Consider the following 22392-nt stretch of genomic DNA (forward strand, 5'->3'; position numbering starts at 1 on the left):
TTCTCCTTCTTAGGTTTAACTCATTATGGCAACATGTTTTATTCCTTTTAGAGTCTGTTATCATCTGAAATAGACATTACAAAGTAGTTGCCTGCAGATTCATATCCAGAGACATAGTTTGGTCTGTGTAGTGTTAAAAAGTTTTAATGCAACATATAACAATTTTGAGACTTCACATAATATATATGTGTGTGTGTGTGTGTGTGTGTGTGTGTGTGTGTATAGGCTTTAAAATGTATATGTCTTGCCATACTGATCCCATGTTGAAGCCATATTTCCACAGGGTAACAGTTGGCAGAGCTGAGTTAAGGGTTGCCCCTTTTAGATGAGGCATGTGCTCTCCCATCCTCCATGGTTCACACTATGCCCGCTTATCTCTTACTGATATTAGATATTAGTAATAGTCACATTTATGCATTGTCTTTATTTTATTTAAAAAAAAGTTCTCTTTTTTGCGACAGTAGCAATAGTTAGAATATGAAAGAGAGAAGAGGATTTATCCTTGCCCTACTCAATTCCTTGATATCATCTGCCTGGTGGTGAGGTATTAGAGCTGGCTAATGCTGACTTATGAGAGCATATTGTTAAATATTCAGGAATTTTACCAGCAGCAACCACCATTGGTAGATTGGAATCAGCCACAGTGGGAGTATTTACACCAGGGAAATCAACGAACACTACAAATCAGGTCTTCTTCTCCTTCTTCTTCTTCTTCTTCTTCTTCTTCTTTCCTTAGAGAACCAGTTTACTAGCATATTGCTACATTTAGGTATTTGAGTTTATGATCTCTGAGCTAAAATATATATTATACTTTATTGATCAGTGACATTAGTATAATCTGCCAATCTGATCAATATGCCATATTCATATTTTCTTTATCTATGTCATTAATAAAATATTTAATAAGAATGGACCAAAGAAGAGACCTATGGCATAACATCCATTAAACAATGATCTTTACATATGGTTGTTCAACAGGTCCTCAGTAAAACTCTCTGTGCTTCTAAATGATTGCATCCATCTGCTCAGTTTATGCTTATGAAAATCTAATGGAAACGCATACACCTGATCCAGGAATTCACATCCTTGGTGAAGGGATTTAAGTCATTAGATTTTGGGTGTAGGTTCTCAGCAATTTAGTTATGTTTAAAATCTGGTTAGTAGTGTAGTAAATAACTGGTATTGCTACAAAATTGCATTGAGAAGGTAATAGGATTGAATTTCTACACAAGTTGACACTCAATTAAAATTTCCATATATCCAGTGAGTTAGCCAGTTCTTGGCTAAGGAGTTAGAGCAAATGCCTTCCTACTAAGCTGATCACTTCAAAACAGGCAAAATTTATAATAGAGTCAAATCAGGACTGAATGCATCAACTAAAACTGGAGTTCAGCTTATCAAATACAGATCAAAAGCAAGAAATAGAGAGCACATGGGATATTTCTTCCTTAAATTTCTCTATTTTTTATTGACACTGGAGGAAAAAATAGCACATTAAAACCTCCTTACTGAATCACTGTCCTAAACCAATAGATCCATGGGGCTTGTTCAGCTAAAAGCCACAACAGACTTTGTAATGCAATGATGTAATCTTGGCTTTGTGTCATTTATATTCAACCTAAAAAAAAAAAAAACAATTTTCCTGAATAGACAGGCTGACAACAATATTGCTCGGTGTGGGTTTTTATTTGGATTCTTTCCAAATGGTTCACATGCCTTCACAGTAACACATGCCTGCTTACGTTTTTTGCCTGAATTCTAAACTTTTCCCCTTTTACTAGCTTTCTATTTTTCTTTTAAGGTCTCAGTTATGTTTGTAAAACTAACCAGCTCTACCACAAAATTAGGATGTATCTTGCAGAGAGCATTCATTTTACTTTTTGCATATTTTTCCCGAGGTCATGTCAAGGTTAGTTTGAATTCCATCCTACATTAAGACTTCTTTCACAGCTATTTAGCTCGGCAGCCTACTCCCCGCTGGGGTCTGCCCCTTGGGCACGTCAAAGCTTCAGACCTGACAAATCACACACAGATGAAGCTGTACAGTTTTTTAAACAGTTTCATCAGTAACTTTTTTTTCTTTTTCACTATCCTCCTTCATGTTGAGATATTTTTTTCTCTGAATTACGATTTCAGGAATGTTGATTTCCGTTTGAGACAATTTGTTTTTACATCAGGGTTGCAGACTAGCAATATCATTTATTTTATAGTAAAGGATATTAATAGCCTTCTGTCACCAAGATTGCAGACCTACAGACCATTCCTGACTATTATAACTGTAATTGCTTTATTAAAATCTATTTGTAACAGGAAGTGTAGTGTTGGAAATGTAGCTATATCATAGAGTCTACCAGACTCTGAAAAAAATATCAACCATAAAAATACAGTTTATAAGGTATTATGAGTTGAGCCTGGAAATGTTTCCTGAATGGTTAATAATATGCTCTTATCAGTATTTTAGCAAATTATGAAACTAAATGATGCAACTCCATTTCCTGTTTAATTGATGAAGTTAAAGTGCTTGGCTGCTAATGAGTGTATTAGCAAACAATGTCCCCTTTACAGGCTTAAGTAGATCAGGATTTTTAAAAAGCAGCTTACTATCCTTATTTTTATGGAATGAAAAATATTGACTGCCACAAAATTGCTAGACCAACTGAAGTCATGCTGTAATTATTTCTGTGCAGTCATTTTGGCAATTTCCAATGACCAGATTAAGGTTTTCTAGTTCCCACACTAGAAAATAGTTATTTTCTTTTACACACCATAGGCTTTTCATTACATTTTCATTCAGGACAAACAACACCTGAAGATCTTTACTGCAGACTAAGCAGAAAACTTAGAAGTGAGGGGAAAAAATAAGATTTGAGTGATTCTTCTCTCCTCAGTCTTCTCTTACAGTTTGCTCAACATGAAAGTACCCAAATGAAGGGTTCTGTAAAAGGTTGCTTGGTTGAAACTAATTAAAGACAGGTCTAAATAGAAAAAGAAAAGAAAAAGGGATCAAAGGAATTACATTAGGTGTCAGGACATCATTTGGGAGCATTTTGTTTAATTTTTGTAATTCGATTCCAGGAAAACACTAAATTCTAAAAATGTCCATTTTTTGCCATAATTTTATATTTGTGTTATTTTTGCAATAAGATACATGTCAACAGGCAAACATCTTGAAGAGATCATTTTGGTATTGGCACATTAACACATTATGGTGAAAAGAGAGGCTTGTGCTTTTCACGCAGTGCATTTCAGTCTTCAATTAATGTGAAAGCACTACAATGCCTATGCAACTTCTCTTGCCTAGTGGTGCACCATTTATCATTGCAGTTTTACATTGACCTTGACACCCACTTCATTAGAATAAAGATTGTCTACCATTTAGGTTACATTGTTCCTCTGCACAGAGACCCCATGCAAATTTCTGTTCAGATAGAAGAGCTGCGAGGCTGTCAGAGGTCATCTGCATTAAATGATTGCAGCTATTTTCCAACTGCTTCTTTTCATTCTACTCAATTCAGGCTAGGAGGATCAATCAAGTCCTCTGCCTGAAACAGTGGGACTGCTGGGAATATGACTGTTTTTGGTAGTAGTGGATATGCCCTAAACAGTATTAAATATTTAATATAAACTCATTAAAGGCCATACAAAGGCTTCAGAAAGATATCAAATTTATGGAAATATCTAAGGGGATAGAGAACTGTTTTAAAAAGTAAATAGAAAAATAATAATCAATATTATAATTTTACAGTTTATGATTAAGATAGTTCTTAAACTTACCAAATTTTACCTATAGGAGACTTTTTTCTCACCCTTGACATGGGTAGGAAAGAAAGGAGACAGGTAGACTTGGCATCCTTATGCAGTATTTTATATGAAATTGACATGAAAGTTTTCAGTTATTGGTGTTTTTATTTTTGTTCTATAACAGTGACTTCTAGTCTAGCTATATATTTTTTTAAAGGCTTAGATATTTGTTATTTAAAAGAAATGATTGGAGAAATAAGTTGCCAGGTCTCCTACTTAAGTTTTCTGAGTGGTATGATTGGAATTAAATTATTAATGGGAGATGCTTTAAAAAAGATTGTTTTATGATCTTCTATTAGGGAATTTGCAATTCATTTTAATATTTGTAGTTTGATTTATATTAAAGATAATGCAATCTATGTCCAATTAACAGTACATGGCCAGTGTAATGTGATTTCCAGATCATGCAAATGGAATAAGCTAGAAGAGGGAGAAAACTCAATTCTTAACCTCAGGTGTAATTTGCTGTGCGAGTTCTGGCAATTTTAAATGACATTGCACTTTTTAATTTTTCCAAAGGCTCAGCAGCAAATTTATCCCAATCAGGAAAACCTATTATTAATTTACAAGGACAATTGTAGGAGTCTTTATAATTTCTCTATGCAATTACTCACCATAAATTCTAATGGTCAAATACAAGGAGTTTGCAAGAAATAACGACCATTATTTGTCTTGGGCTTGAACCCTTTTCTTCAATTTTGAACATCTTCTTGAAGTGTTGGTGATACTGACTCCATGTGCAGCATCATATGCATTGTGAGATGCTACACACAAGTCTTCTGAAAAGGGAGGCAGCACAAGAGCTGCTGCAAAGGCAACACTGGCCTCTAGCAGATTCCTGCACTCTGCATGTACAGCTGAGCTTGGACCCTGGACTTTTATATAAAAAGACTCTTTGTTCACCACTGAATGGCATTAGGCATGGACTTGCTGAGGGGCCACCATGAAGCCTCGAATGAGGAGGGCAAACACTAGCCAGAAAACACGTGAGAGTTGTAAATAGACACATCCCTGGATTTTTTTTTTTTTTGCAAAAATGCATATTCTCACACATTATTTTGCCAATAGTTTGGTGTTTTGGTATGTTCCTAGCATTTGCTTTCTTACTGATAGACCAAGTAAGATATATTTTATTTTCTCAGTGTATTCTTTCTATCTATCTATCTATCTATCTATCTATCTATCTATCTATCTATCTATCAATCATATCTATCAGTCAATCATGCATTTATAGGAAAGGGGATCTTGCTGGATAAACAGGTGTTTGTGGTATTATGTTTGTACCAGGAGAGACATTCAATCCTGTCATTCTAATAACTAGATCATTTTCCTTGTTTTAACTTTTCCTAATATAAAGTCAACTGAAGCTCAGTTAAAAGTAATATGGTGTAAGATGTAAATGCTCAAACCCTGATGACACAGAATACAACAGCCCTATTCTAATAATCAAGAAATGTCTTTAGTTTAATTTGTGTGTTTCTCGCAGCCAAAGCTTCACTCTCTGTTCAGCAATGTCTGGTCTCTTTTCAGCATAACCAACAGAAGCACCATACAAAAGTCTTACAATGGATGTCTTAATCTCTCTGTGTGCTTTTAGAGCATTATTTTGAATTCCATCATGCTGCCTTTTTTCTTTCCTCTTCTGAAGTTTTATTACAACAGCAGAATTCCCAGGGAGCTTTGGGGGCAAGGTTCACATAATATAGCCCTCAAGTTTTGCTTAGGTGGAAGCCATCCCCCAATCCTGGCCATCTTTTGATGATCCTTCTATTTCAAAAAGATTCACTCGGTAGAGTCTTATAGCATTAGCTGTATATAGTTTATTTTTTATTTTTTTTATTTACCAGACAGTGAGCATCTACAACCCTTTCATGATGTTTTCTTTCTCTGACCTCACAGTGACAAGGCATCTTGTTCCTTAACATTGAGGGAGGCAGAAAAATGCTTGAGTTGCTCAATGTGTGCCTTCTATACCAGTTTCAAAATGGCTTATTCTTCTGGTTTCCATGGTGACAATTAACACTGTTTCAAGGCATTGTTCCAGTCTCCATTTGGGCAGAATTTTCGGTGTGATTTCTAACAAAAAAAAAGGAGGGGGACTTCGGTGTGGCGGGGAAGCCTTTAGCATAACTGTCAAAAAAGTTATCTCAATCAAGTCTTCATGCATTTCTAAGTATATTTATTTCAGAAATTCCTGTTTTTGCTGGCTCTGTTTTATAATTCAGTTTTAGCATTTGTGCTAAAAGTAAGTACTCAATAAGAATTTTCTACAACTTCTTTAGTTCTTAGTTAAAATGGTGGGCTAGAGGTTGTAGTTATTTTTAACTCCTTTTTTTTAAAGTTTTTCTTTATATTTATATACACAGGGATGGCATTTAGAATAGTACTGTCCTGCGTCTTTAATTTAGATCATTCACATATCTATTAGGAGGCTTCATTAGTCAAAATTGAATTGGCCAAGCAAATACACTTAATAATGTAAATATGGCCTTTCAAGAGAGTATATTTTATTTTTGACTAGACAGAGAGGCCCACAGCAGGTGCTGTGGGGAAATTAAATACTGGATGCTTATTTACCTTAGCACTCAAGAAAAGCTTTCTGACTTTAACTTTGCTAATCTCATTTTTGCCTATTGAAGAGTAGTCTATATCATAACATCCCCAGACTACAGGACACAATGGGGCAGCCTCTGCTCACTTACTGCTGTGGGTGGAATGAATATGAAGATTAAATTATCTTCTCACCACAGGATAAAGTAGCCACATTTGATAGGATGACCGAAAACTGATAGAGCTGGCAGTAGATTTTCTGAGTCTAATGCTTCTGAAAAGATGTTAAGAGACAGAAGAGCAAAAACATACTAGCATCAACAAAAATATAAGCTCCTGACATTATTACACATACAGCTTGAGCCCCTAAACATAAGAGATTTAACCTTCAATATGCTTCAAAAATTAAAATAAATATTTTCACGTTAAATTATATAACATTTTAGTACCTTTCATTCATATATCAATACATCTAACAATTAACTAGATACTCTTAGCTTTTATATTATAGTTTGAAGGCATTGTCCATCAATCACATCTTTCATCAAGCTGTTTAGACAGTTGGCTATATGGTGACAAAGACCGAGAGCATGCATAAAGACAAGTTTCTTTTAAATGTAATAACCTTTTATAATAGCTATTGCAGTGACTACTTATACACATTTAACAGAGAAGATTGGTTTATTACATCTAAAATTAAATTAATTGCTTTTTATATTTTTATTTGTGTAAGACTATCATTTTTATGGGACACATCTAAGCTGTTTCCTTTCTTGACTGATCTGCTGTGTGAGAGCTGTTTAAAGTTGGGGTGAAGAGGGGGGATGAGCTTGTCACAAGTTAAAGGGATAACTGGTAGAGGCGATTCCCAAGTGGCACAGCCAGAGGAATCTCTCTGTCAATGAGTAATAGCATGTGGCATAAGTAAAATATTTGAATAAGATTTTTCTGCCTGCCTGAAATACTGGTTCCCCCAATATTATGTGGAAATCTTACCAAATTAATTATGTAAATCTTTGTCAGCTATATTATTTTAGATGGGAACCTGATTACATAAAGCAGATTGTCCTCTCCTCCAATCATCACTCTGACAAATAAAACACTATCTAGGTTTCTAGAATACTTCTGAATATTGAATCCAGAAAATTCAAGTGGACAGTGTGTTTCCTAAGTGCTGGAGTAACATGGTCCTGGTAATTGCCTTCCATTAGAAAACGCAATCAGAATTTCTCCTGTATCACAGGCCAAATTCTAAAAGCGCTCTAAAGCAACCCTTGATTTTCCCCACTATGCATATTCATGTAATTTTGGATACTCTGACACCCTGATCAACATTCATTAATAATATGAAATGCTTTAAATCACCTCATTTAAAACATTTTGTTCTGTGATCCACAAATGACTAACATTTGGAGAAGTTTACATAATACAAGTGATGTGCGTGTTTAGTGTAAATGAAAGATTAAAATATGAAACTAAAAGTATGCAAACATATGCATGCAAATGCTGAAGATCTATTAACCGAAACAGTGATTTCATACCTTGTTTTCCTTTAATCTACTTCCAATTGTATTTTTGTTCGGGATCTATATAATATCATGTTTTCAAGGTGAGTGAAATCACCCAAGTGCTTGGGGACATTTGAACTTACTGATTTATTTATTTGCCCAGAGAAAAGTTTTCCTCATTAACTCTGATAAAGGTGCTTATCTTAGGGCACCCTTGGTCATTTAGGGCAAAGGAACAAAATACTACCATGGAACTCAGTGACCTAAATTTGGTGCCTGAAAGAAAAAAGTTTTAAAATTGCTATTATATCTTGGAAATGTGCTGAAAATGTAAAATATGTTTAATATTTTAACCAGAATCTAGATTTTCTACTCAGAGGTGTTTTTACATGTACATTTATAAAGTACAGTCATAGTCATTTATGGCTATCCATAATATAGGACTAACTATGGAGTTATCCAAATAGAGTTATTTGAAGAGAATCACCATAGTAACTGTCATATTAAATAGCACTTACATTATCTCCAGCAAAACATCTTTTAGGAGAGACTCTCTTGGCAGTTTGTTAGAATATAATACATACTGGAGGAGAGGGTTCTGTAGTCAACTATGATTTGGGGGATATTTTACAGTAATCAATAAGGAAGCACAGATTTGTAACTATTCCTAAAATGTTGGCTTTCCTTTTTCTCTCTATATGTACCTTTTCTCCAAGCCCACATAGAGTTTTTAAGGAAAAGAAAATGAAAACAAAATGTTAACTGAGAATTTCAGATAACTTACATAATCTTTATGAATAATTTTTTTCTTTCACTTTGAGACTGGTCCTTTAGGGGCAGAGATGAGAGGTGGACAGCACTCTGAAGCCAAATAATGGCCAAAATTAACTGTAATATTAAACCCCCCTAGACCAGTTACTGTCCTATTTGGAATATTTTAAAGATCAAATATGTGTATAAACTTGAGTTTAAGAAATAAATATTAGTCAACTAAATGTAATAACTGTGTGTGTGTGTGTGTGTATATAATATATTCAGCAATATACTTCATCTACTCAAAGTACTTAGATTTAGCCTCCCCATAAATTTTATTGGGAACAAAAACTTTTAATGCTCATAAGCATCACAAATTCTGCGTTCAATGATTTTCTAAGAACACCTCTCTCCCTAATGATATCTCTTTTTCTCCTTTCATTTTAGCGATACAGTGTGGAAATGTCCATCAGACACCTGAAAAAGACGGAGCTGCTTAGTAAGGTTGAAGCTTTGAAGAAAGGTGGCGTTTTACTACCAAATGATCTCCTTGAAAAAGTGGATTCAATTAATGAAAAATGGGAACTGCTTGGGGTATTTGCATTTTTATTACTGTTTGTAGGTTATGTGTACATTTTTTGCGTAGTGAAGTACTCTATCTGTCTGATTTCTAATTTGAGGTGCAAATATCTCTCTCTTTCAATTCACTACCTACATTTCAAACAAGCTATTCATGCTATTATGGGAAAGACACTCCTTTTCCTCTTCTGTTGATTTTTTTTTTCTGAGCTTGTCTGCTCTCAGATTTTAATAATTTTGGTTCTTTAATACATGAAAAAGTAAGTAAAATATGCCATGTATTATGGGTATGCACCAAGTCAACTATAATACAGTATATCTGATATATACTGACTGTCATGCTTGAATGAATGTTAATAGAATTTATTCTGAAGGTACATGTAAGAGACATCTACTGTTTAACTATTTACTGTACCCTTAAGATGAAAAGTGGAGTTGTCACTACAGCTTTCAAGTCACACTAAAGCCACCAAAACAAAGATGCAAATTTGACCCAAATCTGAATTGCAGAATTGAATCAGCCTGTGTTTTGTGCCTCAATTTCCAGCTCACTTTTAACAAAAGCCAAAAAAAAAAAAGTTTCATGTAATTCATTTCACGCAATGATGGGCTGGGTCTCAGCCAAAGACTGAGATGCAAGAATCTGGCAAAAAGGCAATATAGAGATTCTGTTACCCAGAGACCAGGATGGCACTGTGCAGGAGACAGTACTGTCCTTTTGTTGGAAGACAGCTGAGAGAAAAGTTAAACTGTATTTTTTCATCAGCTTCTCTCCTAAATTGCCTTCACTTCAAATCAAGGGTAAGCTATATTTGTCAATTACCTAAATAATTAATTATAACAGCCAAGTATGGGCGATGTCAATTATGGAGCATAATTTTGCATGCCTTCCATTTTTCTACCTTTTAAAAAAATTTTTAGATAAATAATACTCTAAAAATATTTTGAATAAAAAGCTCTTCGTGTACCTTGATGATCTGGAGGAATGCCAGTATTCTGTTTATGCCATGCCTAATCTAGGAGATTAAAAAACTGCAGGTTTAAGTCCTTGTTTCTCATTTAAATTCATTACACTCTGCAGTTGTGCAAAGTAACTTAAAATGTTAAAAGTTTTTCATCTAACTTATTGTTGCCTTTTAATAATAATTAATGGCTTTCACTTTATAATATGGTGACTTAAATCAAAATCTGCCCAATTCTACAGCATTCATTGATCTCAGACAGGAGAAATGTGGTTAGTGTATCACATTTTAAAAGGTTGTTTACTACATAGATAAGAATGGCAACCTTATATGCTTGATAAAGTAGCAATAAGTCTGTTTACATTGCATTTTAATATATCCATTGGTAATTTGATAAATAACAATAATATTTTTAGAAAATTGTTTAAGTTATGTCACGTGTATTGCTTCCTCAATAGAATTTTAAGTCAACATTATATTGAAAAAAGAAATAATATTTAGCTATCCTTTATGAATCAGAGGCTTTAAAAATAGTTGCCATTTTGACAAAAATATCATTCAAATACAACATGCAGGTTTGCAGTGAGAGAGTAGGATGGGGGAAGATTTTTTTAAATCCTGTACCACACTAACACCACCAGGCATACTGTTTTAATTGGCATGATTACATTTTAATTGGCATGAAAAAAATTAAAGACAAGGATTTTAACTTCTAACAATAGTAAAATAGAGGGATATGGTTTTTAATATTACTTTCATCTAAGGTGAACAGTGTGGAATGGAAATACATTAGAATGAAATGTCAGTGGTGCGTACAGTTTAATCTGTGAAATTTTGTCCCCTGTGCTGCATATTACTCTGTCTCAATTGCATATTAAACAACCCTATCAAGGCAGGCATTGGCATCTGCTGTGCTGACACAAATTGTGAATTAAATGAAATTGATGTCCTCTGTCGTATATTTATGAAGACAGACCATTCTCTGAAGTATTCTGTTTATGAAGAATTTATGATTGCAAACTGTTCCAGAACAAAAAAGTGGCAATAAATTCTTTTTTGTGACCCTACCCTCCAAGGGCATTGATTTCACCTCCTGCTGCTACTTTTGTTACAGCGTAAAAACAATAGCTAAATCTGGATTCCACTGAGAGTCTTCAAATTATCAATATTTTCACCATGAAAATACAAGGGTGTTGCCAAGAAAGGCTATTTTTCTGCTACAATCTCCTAAAGATATTATTTACAGAACACTACACACCAGATGAATGTTTGTTGACTTAATTTTATTTGTGTTTTAAAGCTTATTTTTGTAGGTTTAATTCATCATTATAGATTTAAATCCTATTGATTGGGACTGCTTTCCACCAAAAAGCAAAAAAGAAAAGAGCCCTCCCCAACAACACTCTCGTGCCGTGGTGGTTAATTTAAGTAGGCTTCTAGTGTAGTGAATTGGGGATTATTTTAACACATATTCGGTATTAGAAAGTCCAGCATGCAGAAATGCAAAATTGAAAGAATTGTGGGATTGAACAATTTCCAAGTCAGGTAAAATCAACAACATCACCAAGGAGGCTTCCTTTTCTTAAAACCCTTTAGTTATATGGTTTCGGGAATATGTCACAAAACAAAAAATGGAATTTAATTCTCCATGCTTGATCTATTCTTGGCCTCTTTAGTACATTTATTAAACTTATATCTCCTGGACATTTTATGTGGAGGCTTTTTTACTATAAACTCCTATCATGATAATTCAAATGAATTTTCTCTGTGACCAAAAAATTCAAATGAATTTTTATCTTGCGAACTATGGGCCAAATCTCCTTTCTATTAAAGGAAAGTAAGTGAATGAGGTCTTCTTAAGTATCCGCTGGTACTCAGAACAACTTGCACTGAGAATTCGAATACTAAATGGAACAACGACCTAATCTGGACTGAATGTCGGTAGTGAGGTGGCAGGTATAGATGGACACTTCCAGGTGGCTCTTGTTACCAACAAAACTATGATGTGTTTTTGGTACCTAAGCTAATCTATGTTTTTGTTTTTTTGTTGTTCGTGGGGTGTTTTTTGTTCGTTTGTTTTATTTTTTGTTTTTTAATCTGATGCATTAGAAAACCCTAGGAGAGAAGATCCAGGACACAATGGCAGGGCACAGTGGGTCGAGTCCACGTGACCTGCTCTCTCCTGAAAGCGGAAGCCTGGTAAGGCAGCTGGAGGTCAGGATCAAAGAACTGAAAGGGTGGCTAAGAGATACAGAGCTTTTCATCTTCAATTCCTGTCTGAGACAAGAAAAGGAAGGAACAATGAATACTGAGAAACAACTGCAATACTTTAAGGTAATAAAAAAACAATCAAAGTTGATAAAAAGCTCTTTTTATGGTAGGGATGAAATATTTATCAAGTACATAAAGTATTATACCCATGTATCTGTGTATCACTGTGCACCTAAATGTTTCCTTGAATTTATAGACAACCTTAACATTTCTTATATGTCTCTGTGTGTATAAAGATGAACATTAAGCATATCAAATATACATTGTAGAGGGGAAGTCTCTGCTGCATGTGTGTTTTTTGCAATGCTTGTTGAGGGAGGACTTTGATGAATTAAAAGCAGACCAGCAAACACTAAAGATTACTATAAGGCCTTTGAAGGACAGACCTAAATGTTCTGTAAATAACTTGGATAAAAATACTTACACAAATTGATACAATAAAAACATGATTTAATCGAAGTCCATTACTGCTAACAAAAGGAAACATAATTTTTACACATGAAAGAGTCAACTATTCATGGAGGGAAGAAATAAAGTAAAACAAGTTCCCACATTACAGGCATATTCTATTATAGAATATACCAACCTCAGCAATACAATATTCATTTTCACTGTATGTCCATGGAGAGGCATTTCCCCTGGTTTGTTTCTATTGTTTACACAATATCTATTTAAAAGCAATTTAACATTAGAATGTTTTCCCCTATTGCCCAACCTAGCCCATACTGCTTGAATCTTTCCATAAATGCAGTCATTATTTGGGTTCTGGCTAGTGTCGGTCTGAGGCTTTGGGGTTGCAGAATTTGAATTTGGTGGCAATAAATCTTCATCATGAGAAATCTTAAAGGGAGAAAAAGGAAAACCAAGAAGGAAATAACTTTTTGGAACCAAGCAACCATTTCTTCTCAAAGCATTGTAGGACCAGGTTTTATTCATCCCACCCTGCGTGCAATCATCTAGTAATCTGTCAGAAAATTTAGTCACGTGTGATTCACCTTCTCTCTGCCAAACAGGCAGAGTCATCTTGCTCACCTCTATAACCCTAGAGGAGGCACCCTCAAAGACAAGACCACAATACTTCCCAATAAACTATCTGCATTGCACACCTGTAAATTAGCTTTCATTGAAAACCTCCTCTTCCGCCACTTAATTGACAGACCAAACTGGAAGTTAAAGTGTCTTGCCAAAGCAAATGGGTTTGTGGTCTAAAATCTAATACCCAGATGATTTGCTGTTTTATCTCTACTTGATCCATCCTAACCTCTACTGCAGGGAGGTGGAATCTTCAAATCTTTTAATGAAACTTTTCAAGCTTTTTGAGATTATGGAGCCCTGATGATTTTTCTTTGACTTGCAACTAGTTCCTTTCTAAAGTTGACCTTGAGGAGTTTGATCAGATAAGTTAGGGGGATCTAGCATAATGGCACTTTTTTATTGTTTTTAAAGAAAATTTTATTCATGACTGTTGGAATAAATCTCTTTCCTAGCCAGAATTTTAAATAATTCTGAGCTATTTACTCGTAGTGTTTGGTGTGTGATTAATCCAGTGTTCTGTGTATTACCACATTCACTGGAAGAATGGAAGCAAATGTTTGCAATATAATAATAACGTAATATAATGTTTGTAACCTGTCAAAACTATAATTGGTAATAAGCATGTACAGAGTAAAACTTTTTTACTTACCACAAACCCAAAGAACAGGTACACTCTGCCTTTCTAAGTGATAAAACAGCTCAGACAGGAGAGTGACTGAAGAACCTTTTTACATATGGGAGACCCTCTGCCATGCTCTGCCTCTCATGGGTTCCTAAAGGTCTCCTGCCATGACTGGTCACACAGAAGAGGACAGGCTTTATCTACAGGGTTTAGCTTTATGATTCTTTATCCTATAAATCCTCAGCCTTTTAACAGAACTGAAGTCCTTTATATGACACTAAGAGTAATGATAGATAAACTACAATGTACTCTCCAGGAGAATGGAAGGGAAGGTGCTGCATATGAAAAGGAAAACCCATAGCTTTGTAGACAGAACTGTGTTTCCTTCTAATAGATTAGTCTGGGATGAGACAAGGGATCAGGATCTTCAGTTTTCAGAAAAAAGGACAAACCAATTGTGGAACATTTTCCTTTTCTTTAAGCAATAAGTATGAGAAATATGAGATTAGACACAGGAGAAAATTCTACCCAACAAAGAAAGAGGAGTCCAAACTCAGCAAAAGGGAAGAAACATGAAGGTGTGGTCCTAAGAGCCCTGGGATAGGAATGCAGAATTATCAAGGAATGAACACACTCTGACAACAAAATGCAGGAGAGCATGTCAGGGATTTAATGAGGCCAGCTGGCACAGGGCCTCTTTGAGCTGTGTGTGTACAGCTTCAATGCCATTGGCTGGAAAGCACTACTTTTTAATGACGACCCTTCAGAGAGAAAAGAAAATAATTACTTAATCATATGTTCCTTGTATCCCATAACAAAATTCATTATTCTAAAGACTCAAAATGGGAAGATATTATTCATTGCCAGCTAAAGAAGACCACAGCGCTGGCCTGGTCCCAAAACCAGTTGAGGAAGAGCAAGTTTAGGCCTGTTACAAGACTTTGTCATCAAGAAGGTGAATGAGTGGATTAGATTTAATAACCTTGTTGATGATTAATGACCCAAATCTGCTTTAATAATTTAAATTTGACCAAGCACTTTTATGCATATTGTTATACTTAAAATATATACTAATTATATAAGTCAGAAAATTATGATTACCTTCTTATATGTGTGGGTATTTATTTTTATGAATGAAGAATTCGAGTTGTGGAAAGGTAATGTGACTCGTTTGAACCCCCATAGCAACCAGCAGCAGAGACAGAGGAAAAACGATTGTCTTTGAGTACAAATTCCCATCCAGTCATTCACTGACTTTTCAAATAAACTTTGAAACTTTGTTTTACTCTAAATCGGGGGTTGACAAACATTTTCTGTAAAAGCCAGATAATAATATAATCTCTGTACGAATTACTCAGCTCTGCCATCATAGTGTAAAAGCAGCCACAGACAATATGTAAATGAATAAGTATGGCTGTGTTCAATAAAACTAATTTACAAAACTACTTACAAAAGTAGGGCAGTGGGCTTGATTTGACCTAGAGGCCATAGTTTCCTGACCCTGCTCTAGATTACAAAAATTATTATAAGCATGGGAATAGATACAGTCTGTGTCGTCTTTAAAGAAAGGAGACCATGCTACAATTGCATTAGGGGGACAAAAAGTTATTTTAATAATTGTAACAACCACAACTAATATGTATGAGGCACACTTTCTAAATGTTTTACCTGTATTCACTTACTTATTCCTCATCACCATCCTGAGACATATTATAGTATGATCTCCTATTTATATTTTATTTTTATTTTTAAAATTTTTAAAATTTGTGGGTCCATAGTAGATGTATATGTTTATGGAGCACATGAGATTTTTTTGTTACAGACATGCAATGAGTACTAATCATATCATGGAGAATGGGGTATCCATCCCCTCAAGTATTTACCCTTTATATTACAAACAATCCAGTTATACTTTTTTAGTTATTTAAAAATGTACAATTAAGTTACTATTGACTGTAGTCCCCCTGTTGTGCTATCAAACACTAGATCTTATTCATTCATTCTATTTTTTTCTTTGTACCCATTAACCATCCCGTTTGCCCCTACTACCCTTTCCAGCCTCTGGTAACCATCCCCCCTACTCTCTATATGCGTGAGTTCAATTGTTTTAATTTTTAGAGGCCACAAATAAGTGAGAACATGCAATGTTTGTCTTTCTGTTCCTGGCTCATTTCACTTAACAAAATGATCTCTGGTTCGATCCATGTTGTTGTAAATGACACTATCTCGTTCTTTTTTATAGCTGAATAGTATTCCATTACTTTTATGTACCACATTTTCTTTATCCATTCATCTGTTGGTAAATACTTAGGTTGGGGCTTCCAAATCTTGGCTATTGTGAATAGTGCTGCAACAAATATGAGAGTGCAGAAATTTCTTCAATATGCTGATTTCCTTTCTTTTGGATATATACCTAGCAGTGGGATTGTTGGATCATATGGTAGCTCTATTTTTAGTTTTTTGGAGAACCTCCAAACTGTTCCCCATAGTGGTTGTCCTAATTTACCTTCCCACCAACAGTGAACAAAAGTTCCCTTTTCTCCACATCCTTGCCAGCATTTGTTATTGCCTGTCTTTTGGATAAAAGCCATTTTAACTGGAGTGAGATGGTATCTCATTGTAGATTTAATTTTCATTTCTCTGATGCTCAATGATGTTGAGTCCCTTTTCATATGCCTGTTTGCCATTCGTATGTCTTCTTTTGAGAAATGGCTATTCAAACCTTTTGCCCATTTTTTGATCATATTATTAGATTTTTTCCCTATACAGTTGTTTGAGCTCCTTGTATATTCTGGTTATTAATCCCTTGTCAGATGGGTAGTTTGCAAATATTTTCTCGCATTCTGTGTGTTGTGTCTTCATCTTGTTGTTTATCTCCTTTGCTGTGCAGTAGCTTTTTATCTTGATGTGATCTCATTTGTCCATTTTTGCTGAGGTTGCTTGTGCTTATGAGGTATTACCCCAGAAATGTTTGCCCAGATCAATGCCCTAGAGATTTCCCCCAATGTTTTCTTGTATTAGTTTCATAGTTTGAGGTCTTAGATTTAAGTCCTTAATCCATTTTTATTTGATTTTTGTGTATGGTGAGAGGTAGGGATCTAGTTTCATCTTCTGCATATAGAGATCCAGTTTTCCCAGCACCATTTATTGAAGAGACTGTCTCTTCCACAGTGTATGTTCTTGGCAAGTTTGTTGAAAATGAGTTCCCTGTAGGTGTGTGAGTTCATTTTTGGGTTCTCTATTCTGTTCCATTCATCTATGTGTCTATTTTTAGGCTGGTACTATGCTATTTGGTTAACTACTAATTCTGTAGTATAATTTGAAGTCAGGTATACAGTTTTATTCTTTTTGCTCAGGATAGCTTTAGCTATTCTGGGTCTTTTGTGGTTCCATATACGTTTTAGAATTGTTTTTTCCATTTCTGTGAAGAATGTCATTGGTATTTTGATAGAGATTGTATTGAATTTGTAGATTGCTTTGGATAGTATGGATGTTTTAATAATATTGATTCTTCCAATCCATGAAAATGGAGTATCTTTCCTTTTTTCTTTTTTTTTGTGTGTGTGTGTTCTCTTCAATTTCTTTCATCAGTGTTTTCTTATTTTAATTATAGAGATTTTTCAGTTCTTTGGTTAATTCCTGGTATTTAATTTTATTTGAGGCTATTGTAAATGGTATCACTTTTATTAATCTCTTTTTCAGATTGTTCACTGTTGACATATAGAAATGCTACTGATTTTGTTACGTTGATTTTGTATCCTGCAACTTTACTGAATTTATCAGTTTGAATAGATTATTTAGGAAGTCTAGGTTTTTTCAAATGTAAGGTAATATCTGCAAATGCAGATAATTTGACCTCTTCTTTTCTAATTTGGATGCCTTTATTTCTTTCTCTTGTCTGATCGCTTTAGCTAGGACTTCCAGAACTATGTTGGTGACAGTGAAAGTGGACATTCTTGTCATGTTCCAAATCTTGGAGGAAAGGTTTTGAGTTTTCTCCCATTCAATGTGATACTATCTGTGGCTCTGTCGTGTATAGCTTTTATTATGTTGAGATATGTTCCATCTATCCCCGTTTTTTTTTTAGGGTTTTTACCATGTAGGGATGTTGAATTCTATCCAGTGCTTTTTCAGCATCAATTTAAAGGATCATATGGTTTTTATCTTTCATTCTGTTAATATGATGGATCACATTGATTGATTTGCATATGTTGAACCATTCTTGCATCCTTCAGATAAATTCCCCTTGGTCGTGATGAATGATCTTTTTACTGTATTATTGAATTTAGTTTGCTAGTATTTTGTTGGGGATTTTTGCATCAGTATTCATCAGAGATATTACCCTGTAGGGTTTTTTTTTAAATGTGTCTCTGTCTGGTTTCAGTATCAGGGTAATACTGGTCTCATAGAATGAGTTTGGAAGTATGCCCTCCTCTGTTTTTTGGGATAATTTGAGTAGGACTGGTATTAGTTTTTCTTTAAATGTTTGGTAGCATTCAGCGGTGAAGCCATCAGGTCCCTGGCTTCTTTACTGAGGGACTTTTTATTATGGCTTCAATCTCATTACTTGTTATTGGTCCCTTCAGGTGTTGGATTTCTTCCTGATTCAATCTTGGTAGGTTGTATGTGTCTAGGAATTTGTTCATTTCTTCTAGGTTCTCCAATTTATTGGCATATAGTTGCTCATAGTAGCCATTAATGATCCTTTGAATTTCTGAAGTATCACTTATAATGTTTCCTTTTTCATTTATGATTTTATTTATTTGGATCTTCTCTCTTTTTCTTAGTCTGCCTAAAGGTTTTTCAATTTTGTTGAACTTAAAAAAATGACTTTTTATTTCCTTGATCTTTTGTATTTTTTTCTTCATTTCAATTTCTTTTATTTCTGCTCTGATCTTCATTATTTCTTTTCTTCTACTAATTTTGGGTTTGGTTTGCTCATACTTTTCTAGTTCTTTAAGATGCTTTGTTATATTGTTTATTTGAAGTTTTTCCTCTTTTTTTTTGACATAGGCACTTATAACTATAAAATTCCCTCTTAGTACTGCTTTTACTGTATCCCATAAGTTTTGGTATGTTGTATTTCCATTATCATTTGTTTCAAGAAACTTTTCAATTTCCTTAATTTCTTTATTGACCCATTGGTCATTCAGGAACATATTGTTTAATTTCCTTGTGTTTGTATAGTTTCCAAAATTCTTCTTGTTATTGATTTCTAGTTTTATTCCATTATGGTCAGAGAAGATGCTTGATATTATTTACTTTTTTTGGAATGTTTTAAGACCTGTTTTGTGATCTAACATACGGTCTATCCTTGAGAATGATCCATGTGTTGGGGAAAAGAAATGTGTATTTTGCAGCTCTTGGATGAAATGTTCTGAAAATATCTATTAGATCCATTTGGTCTATAGTGCAGGCTAAATCCGATGTTTTTTTCTTGATTTTATGTCTAGAAGATCTGTCTGATGCTGAAAGTGGGTGCGTTGAAGTCTCCAGCTATTACTGTATTGAGGCCTATGTCTCTCTTTAGCTCTAATAATATTTGCTTTATTGATCTGGGTACTCTAGTATTGAGTGCATGCATCTTTTAAATTGTATCATCTTGCTGAATTGACCCCTTTATCATTATATAGTGACCTTCTTCATCTCTTCTTATAGTTTTTGCCTTGAAATCTATTTTGTCTGATATACAGATAGCTGCTCCTCCTCTTTTTTGGTTTCCATTTGCATAGAATATCTTTTTCTATCCCTATACTTTCAGTCTATGTGTGTCTTTATAGTCAAAGTGTATTTCTTGTAGGCAACAGATCAGTGGGTTTAATTTTTTCATCCCTTCAGCCATTCTGTGTCTTTTTATTGGATAATTTAGTCTGTTACATTCAGCATTATTATTGATAAGTTAGGACTTACTCCTGCTATTTTGTTGTTTCCTCATTGTTTTGCGGTCTTCTCTTTCTCATTCTTTCCTTCCTGTCTTCCTTTAGTAAAGGTGTTTTTCTCTGATGATATGATTTAGTTTCTTGCTTTTCATTGTTTATCCATTTGTGTGTTTTTTGGTTTGAGGTTATCATGAGGCTTAGAAATACTATCTTATAACCCATTATTTTAAGCTGATAACAACAATACTGTTTGCATAAACCAACAAACAAGCAAAAAGAAAACTAATAAAAACTTTACACCTTAACTTCTTCCCCCTGCTTTTTAGCTCTTTGTTGTTTCTGTTTATATTTTATTGTACTGTCTGTGTCTTGAAAAGTTGTTGTAGTTATTATTTTTTATTGCTTCATCATTTAGTCTTTCTATTAGGATAAGAGTAGTTTACATACCACAGTTGCATTGTTAAAATATTCTGTTTTTCTGTGTAATTACTGTAACCAGTGAGTTTTATACCTTCAGGTGATTACTTGTTGCTCACTAACGTCCTTTTCTTTCTAACTGAAGTATTCCCCTTAGGATTTCTTGTAGGACAGGTCTGGTGTTGATGAAATCCCTCAGCTTTTGTTTGTTTGGGAAAGTCTCTATTTCTACCTCATGTTTGAAAGATATTTTTGCCAGATATACTATTCTAGGGTAAAAAGTTTTTTTCCTTCAGCACTTTAAATATGTCATGTCACTTTCTCCTGGCCTGTAAGGTTTCCACTGAAAAGTCTGCTGCCCACCATGTTGGAGCTCCATTGTATGTTATTTGCTTCTTTTCTCTTGCCACTTTTAGGATCCTTTCTTTATCCTTGACCTTTGGGAGTTAATTAAATGCCTTGAGGTAGCCTTCTTTGGGTTAAATCTGCTTGGTGTTATATTCTATTTTTTTTTAAATTATTTTATTTTATTTTATTTTTGAGAAGGAGTCTCGCTCTGTCGCCCAGGCTAGAGTGCAGTGGCACAATCTCGGCTCACTGCAAACTCCACCTCCTGGGTTCACACCATTGTCCTGCCTCAGCCTCATGAGTAGCTGGGACTACAGGCGGCCGCCACCACACCTGGCCAATTCTTTGTATCTTTGGTAGAGACAGGGTTTCACTGTGCTAGCCAGGATGGTCTCGATCTCCTGACCTCGTGATCCGCCCGCCTTGGCCTCCCAAAGTACTGGGATTACAGGCGTGAGCCACTGCGCCTGGTCCTTGGTGTGATATTCTTGTACTTATTGATATCTTTCTTTGGGTTTGGGAAGTTCTCTGTTTTTATTATCCCTTTGAATGAACTTTCTATTCCTATCTCTCTACCTCCTCTTTAAGGCCAGTAACTCTTAGATTGGCCCTTTTGAGGCAATTTTCTGGATCTTGTAGGCCTACTTCATTGTTTTTATTCTTTTTTCTGTTGTCTCCTCTGACTGTATATTTTCAAATAGTCTGTCTTCAAGCTCACTAATTCTTCTGCTTGATAAATTCTGCTATTAAAAGACTGATGCATTCTTCAGTATGCCAATTGCATTTGTTCAGATCCAGAATTTCTGCTTGATTCTTTTTAATTATTTTAATCTTTATCTGGTAGAATTCTGAATTCCTTCTCTGTGTTATCTTGAATTCTTTGAGTTTTTGCAACACAACAATTTTGAATTATTTGTCTGAAAGGTCACATATCTCTGTTTCTCCTGGACTGGTCCCTTGTGCCTTATTTAGTTCATTTGGTGAAGTCATATTTTCCTGGATGGTGTTGATTCTAGTAGATGTTCTTTGGTATCTGGGAATTGAAGAGTTAGGTATTTATTGTAATCTTTACTGTCTGGGCTTGTTTGTACCTGTTCTTCTTGGGAAGGCTTTCCAGATATTTGAAATGACTAGGGTGTTGTGATCTATGCTGTATCTGCTTTAGGGAGCACCCTAAACCCAGTAATGCTGTAGCTCTTGCAGACTCAAAGAGGTACTGGCTTGATGGTCTTGGACAACGTCTAGGATAATTATCTGGATTGCCAGGCAGAGACTCTTGTTGTTTTCCCTTACTTTCTGCCAAATAAATATTCATTCATTTTTTTTTTCTCTCTCTCTCTCTGTCTGTCTCTGTCTCTCTCTCTGTCTCTCTCTATCTCTCTCTCTCTGTCTCTCTCTCTGTTATGAGCCACCTAAAGCTGGGGGTGGAGTGACACAAGCATCTGTATGGCCACCACCGCTATGACTGTGCTGATTCAGACCTGAAGCCAGCACAGCACTGGGTCCCACCCAAGGCCTGCTGCAAACACTCCCTGGCTACTGCCTGTATTCGCTCAAGGCCCTGGGGCTCTACAGGTGGCAAAGCCAGCTCTACCTGTGTGCTTCCCTTCAGGGCGGCAAGTTCTCCCAGGCCCCGGTTGGGTCCAAGAGGTGCCTTCCAGGAGTCA

General features: G+C 35.1%; 1 protein-coding gene across 6 annotated transcripts in view; it reads left to right on the top strand.

The window, feature by feature from the left end:
• The window catches only part of AKAP6 (A-kinase anchoring protein 6), a 626630-nt gene that overhangs the window by 517031 nt on the left and 87207 nt on the right, over window positions 1–22392 (top strand). For all 6 annotated transcript variants that reach the window (XM_054529991.2, XM_054529992.2, XM_054529989.2 and 3 more), the window contains 2 exons: window positions 9060–9206; window positions 12263–12487. In XM_054529991.2, coding sequence (XP_054385966.2) covers window positions 9060–9206; window positions 12263–12487 — 372 coding nt within the window. The remainder of the gene's footprint in view (window positions 1–9059; window positions 9207–12262; window positions 12488–22392) is intronic.

This window comes from Pongo abelii, chromosome 15, assembly GCF_028885655.2.
Source record: "Pongo abelii isolate AG06213 chromosome 15, NHGRI_mPonAbe1-v2.0_pri, whole genome shotgun sequence".
NCBI lineage: Eukaryota > Metazoa > Chordata > Mammalia > Primates > Hominidae > Pongo > Pongo abelii.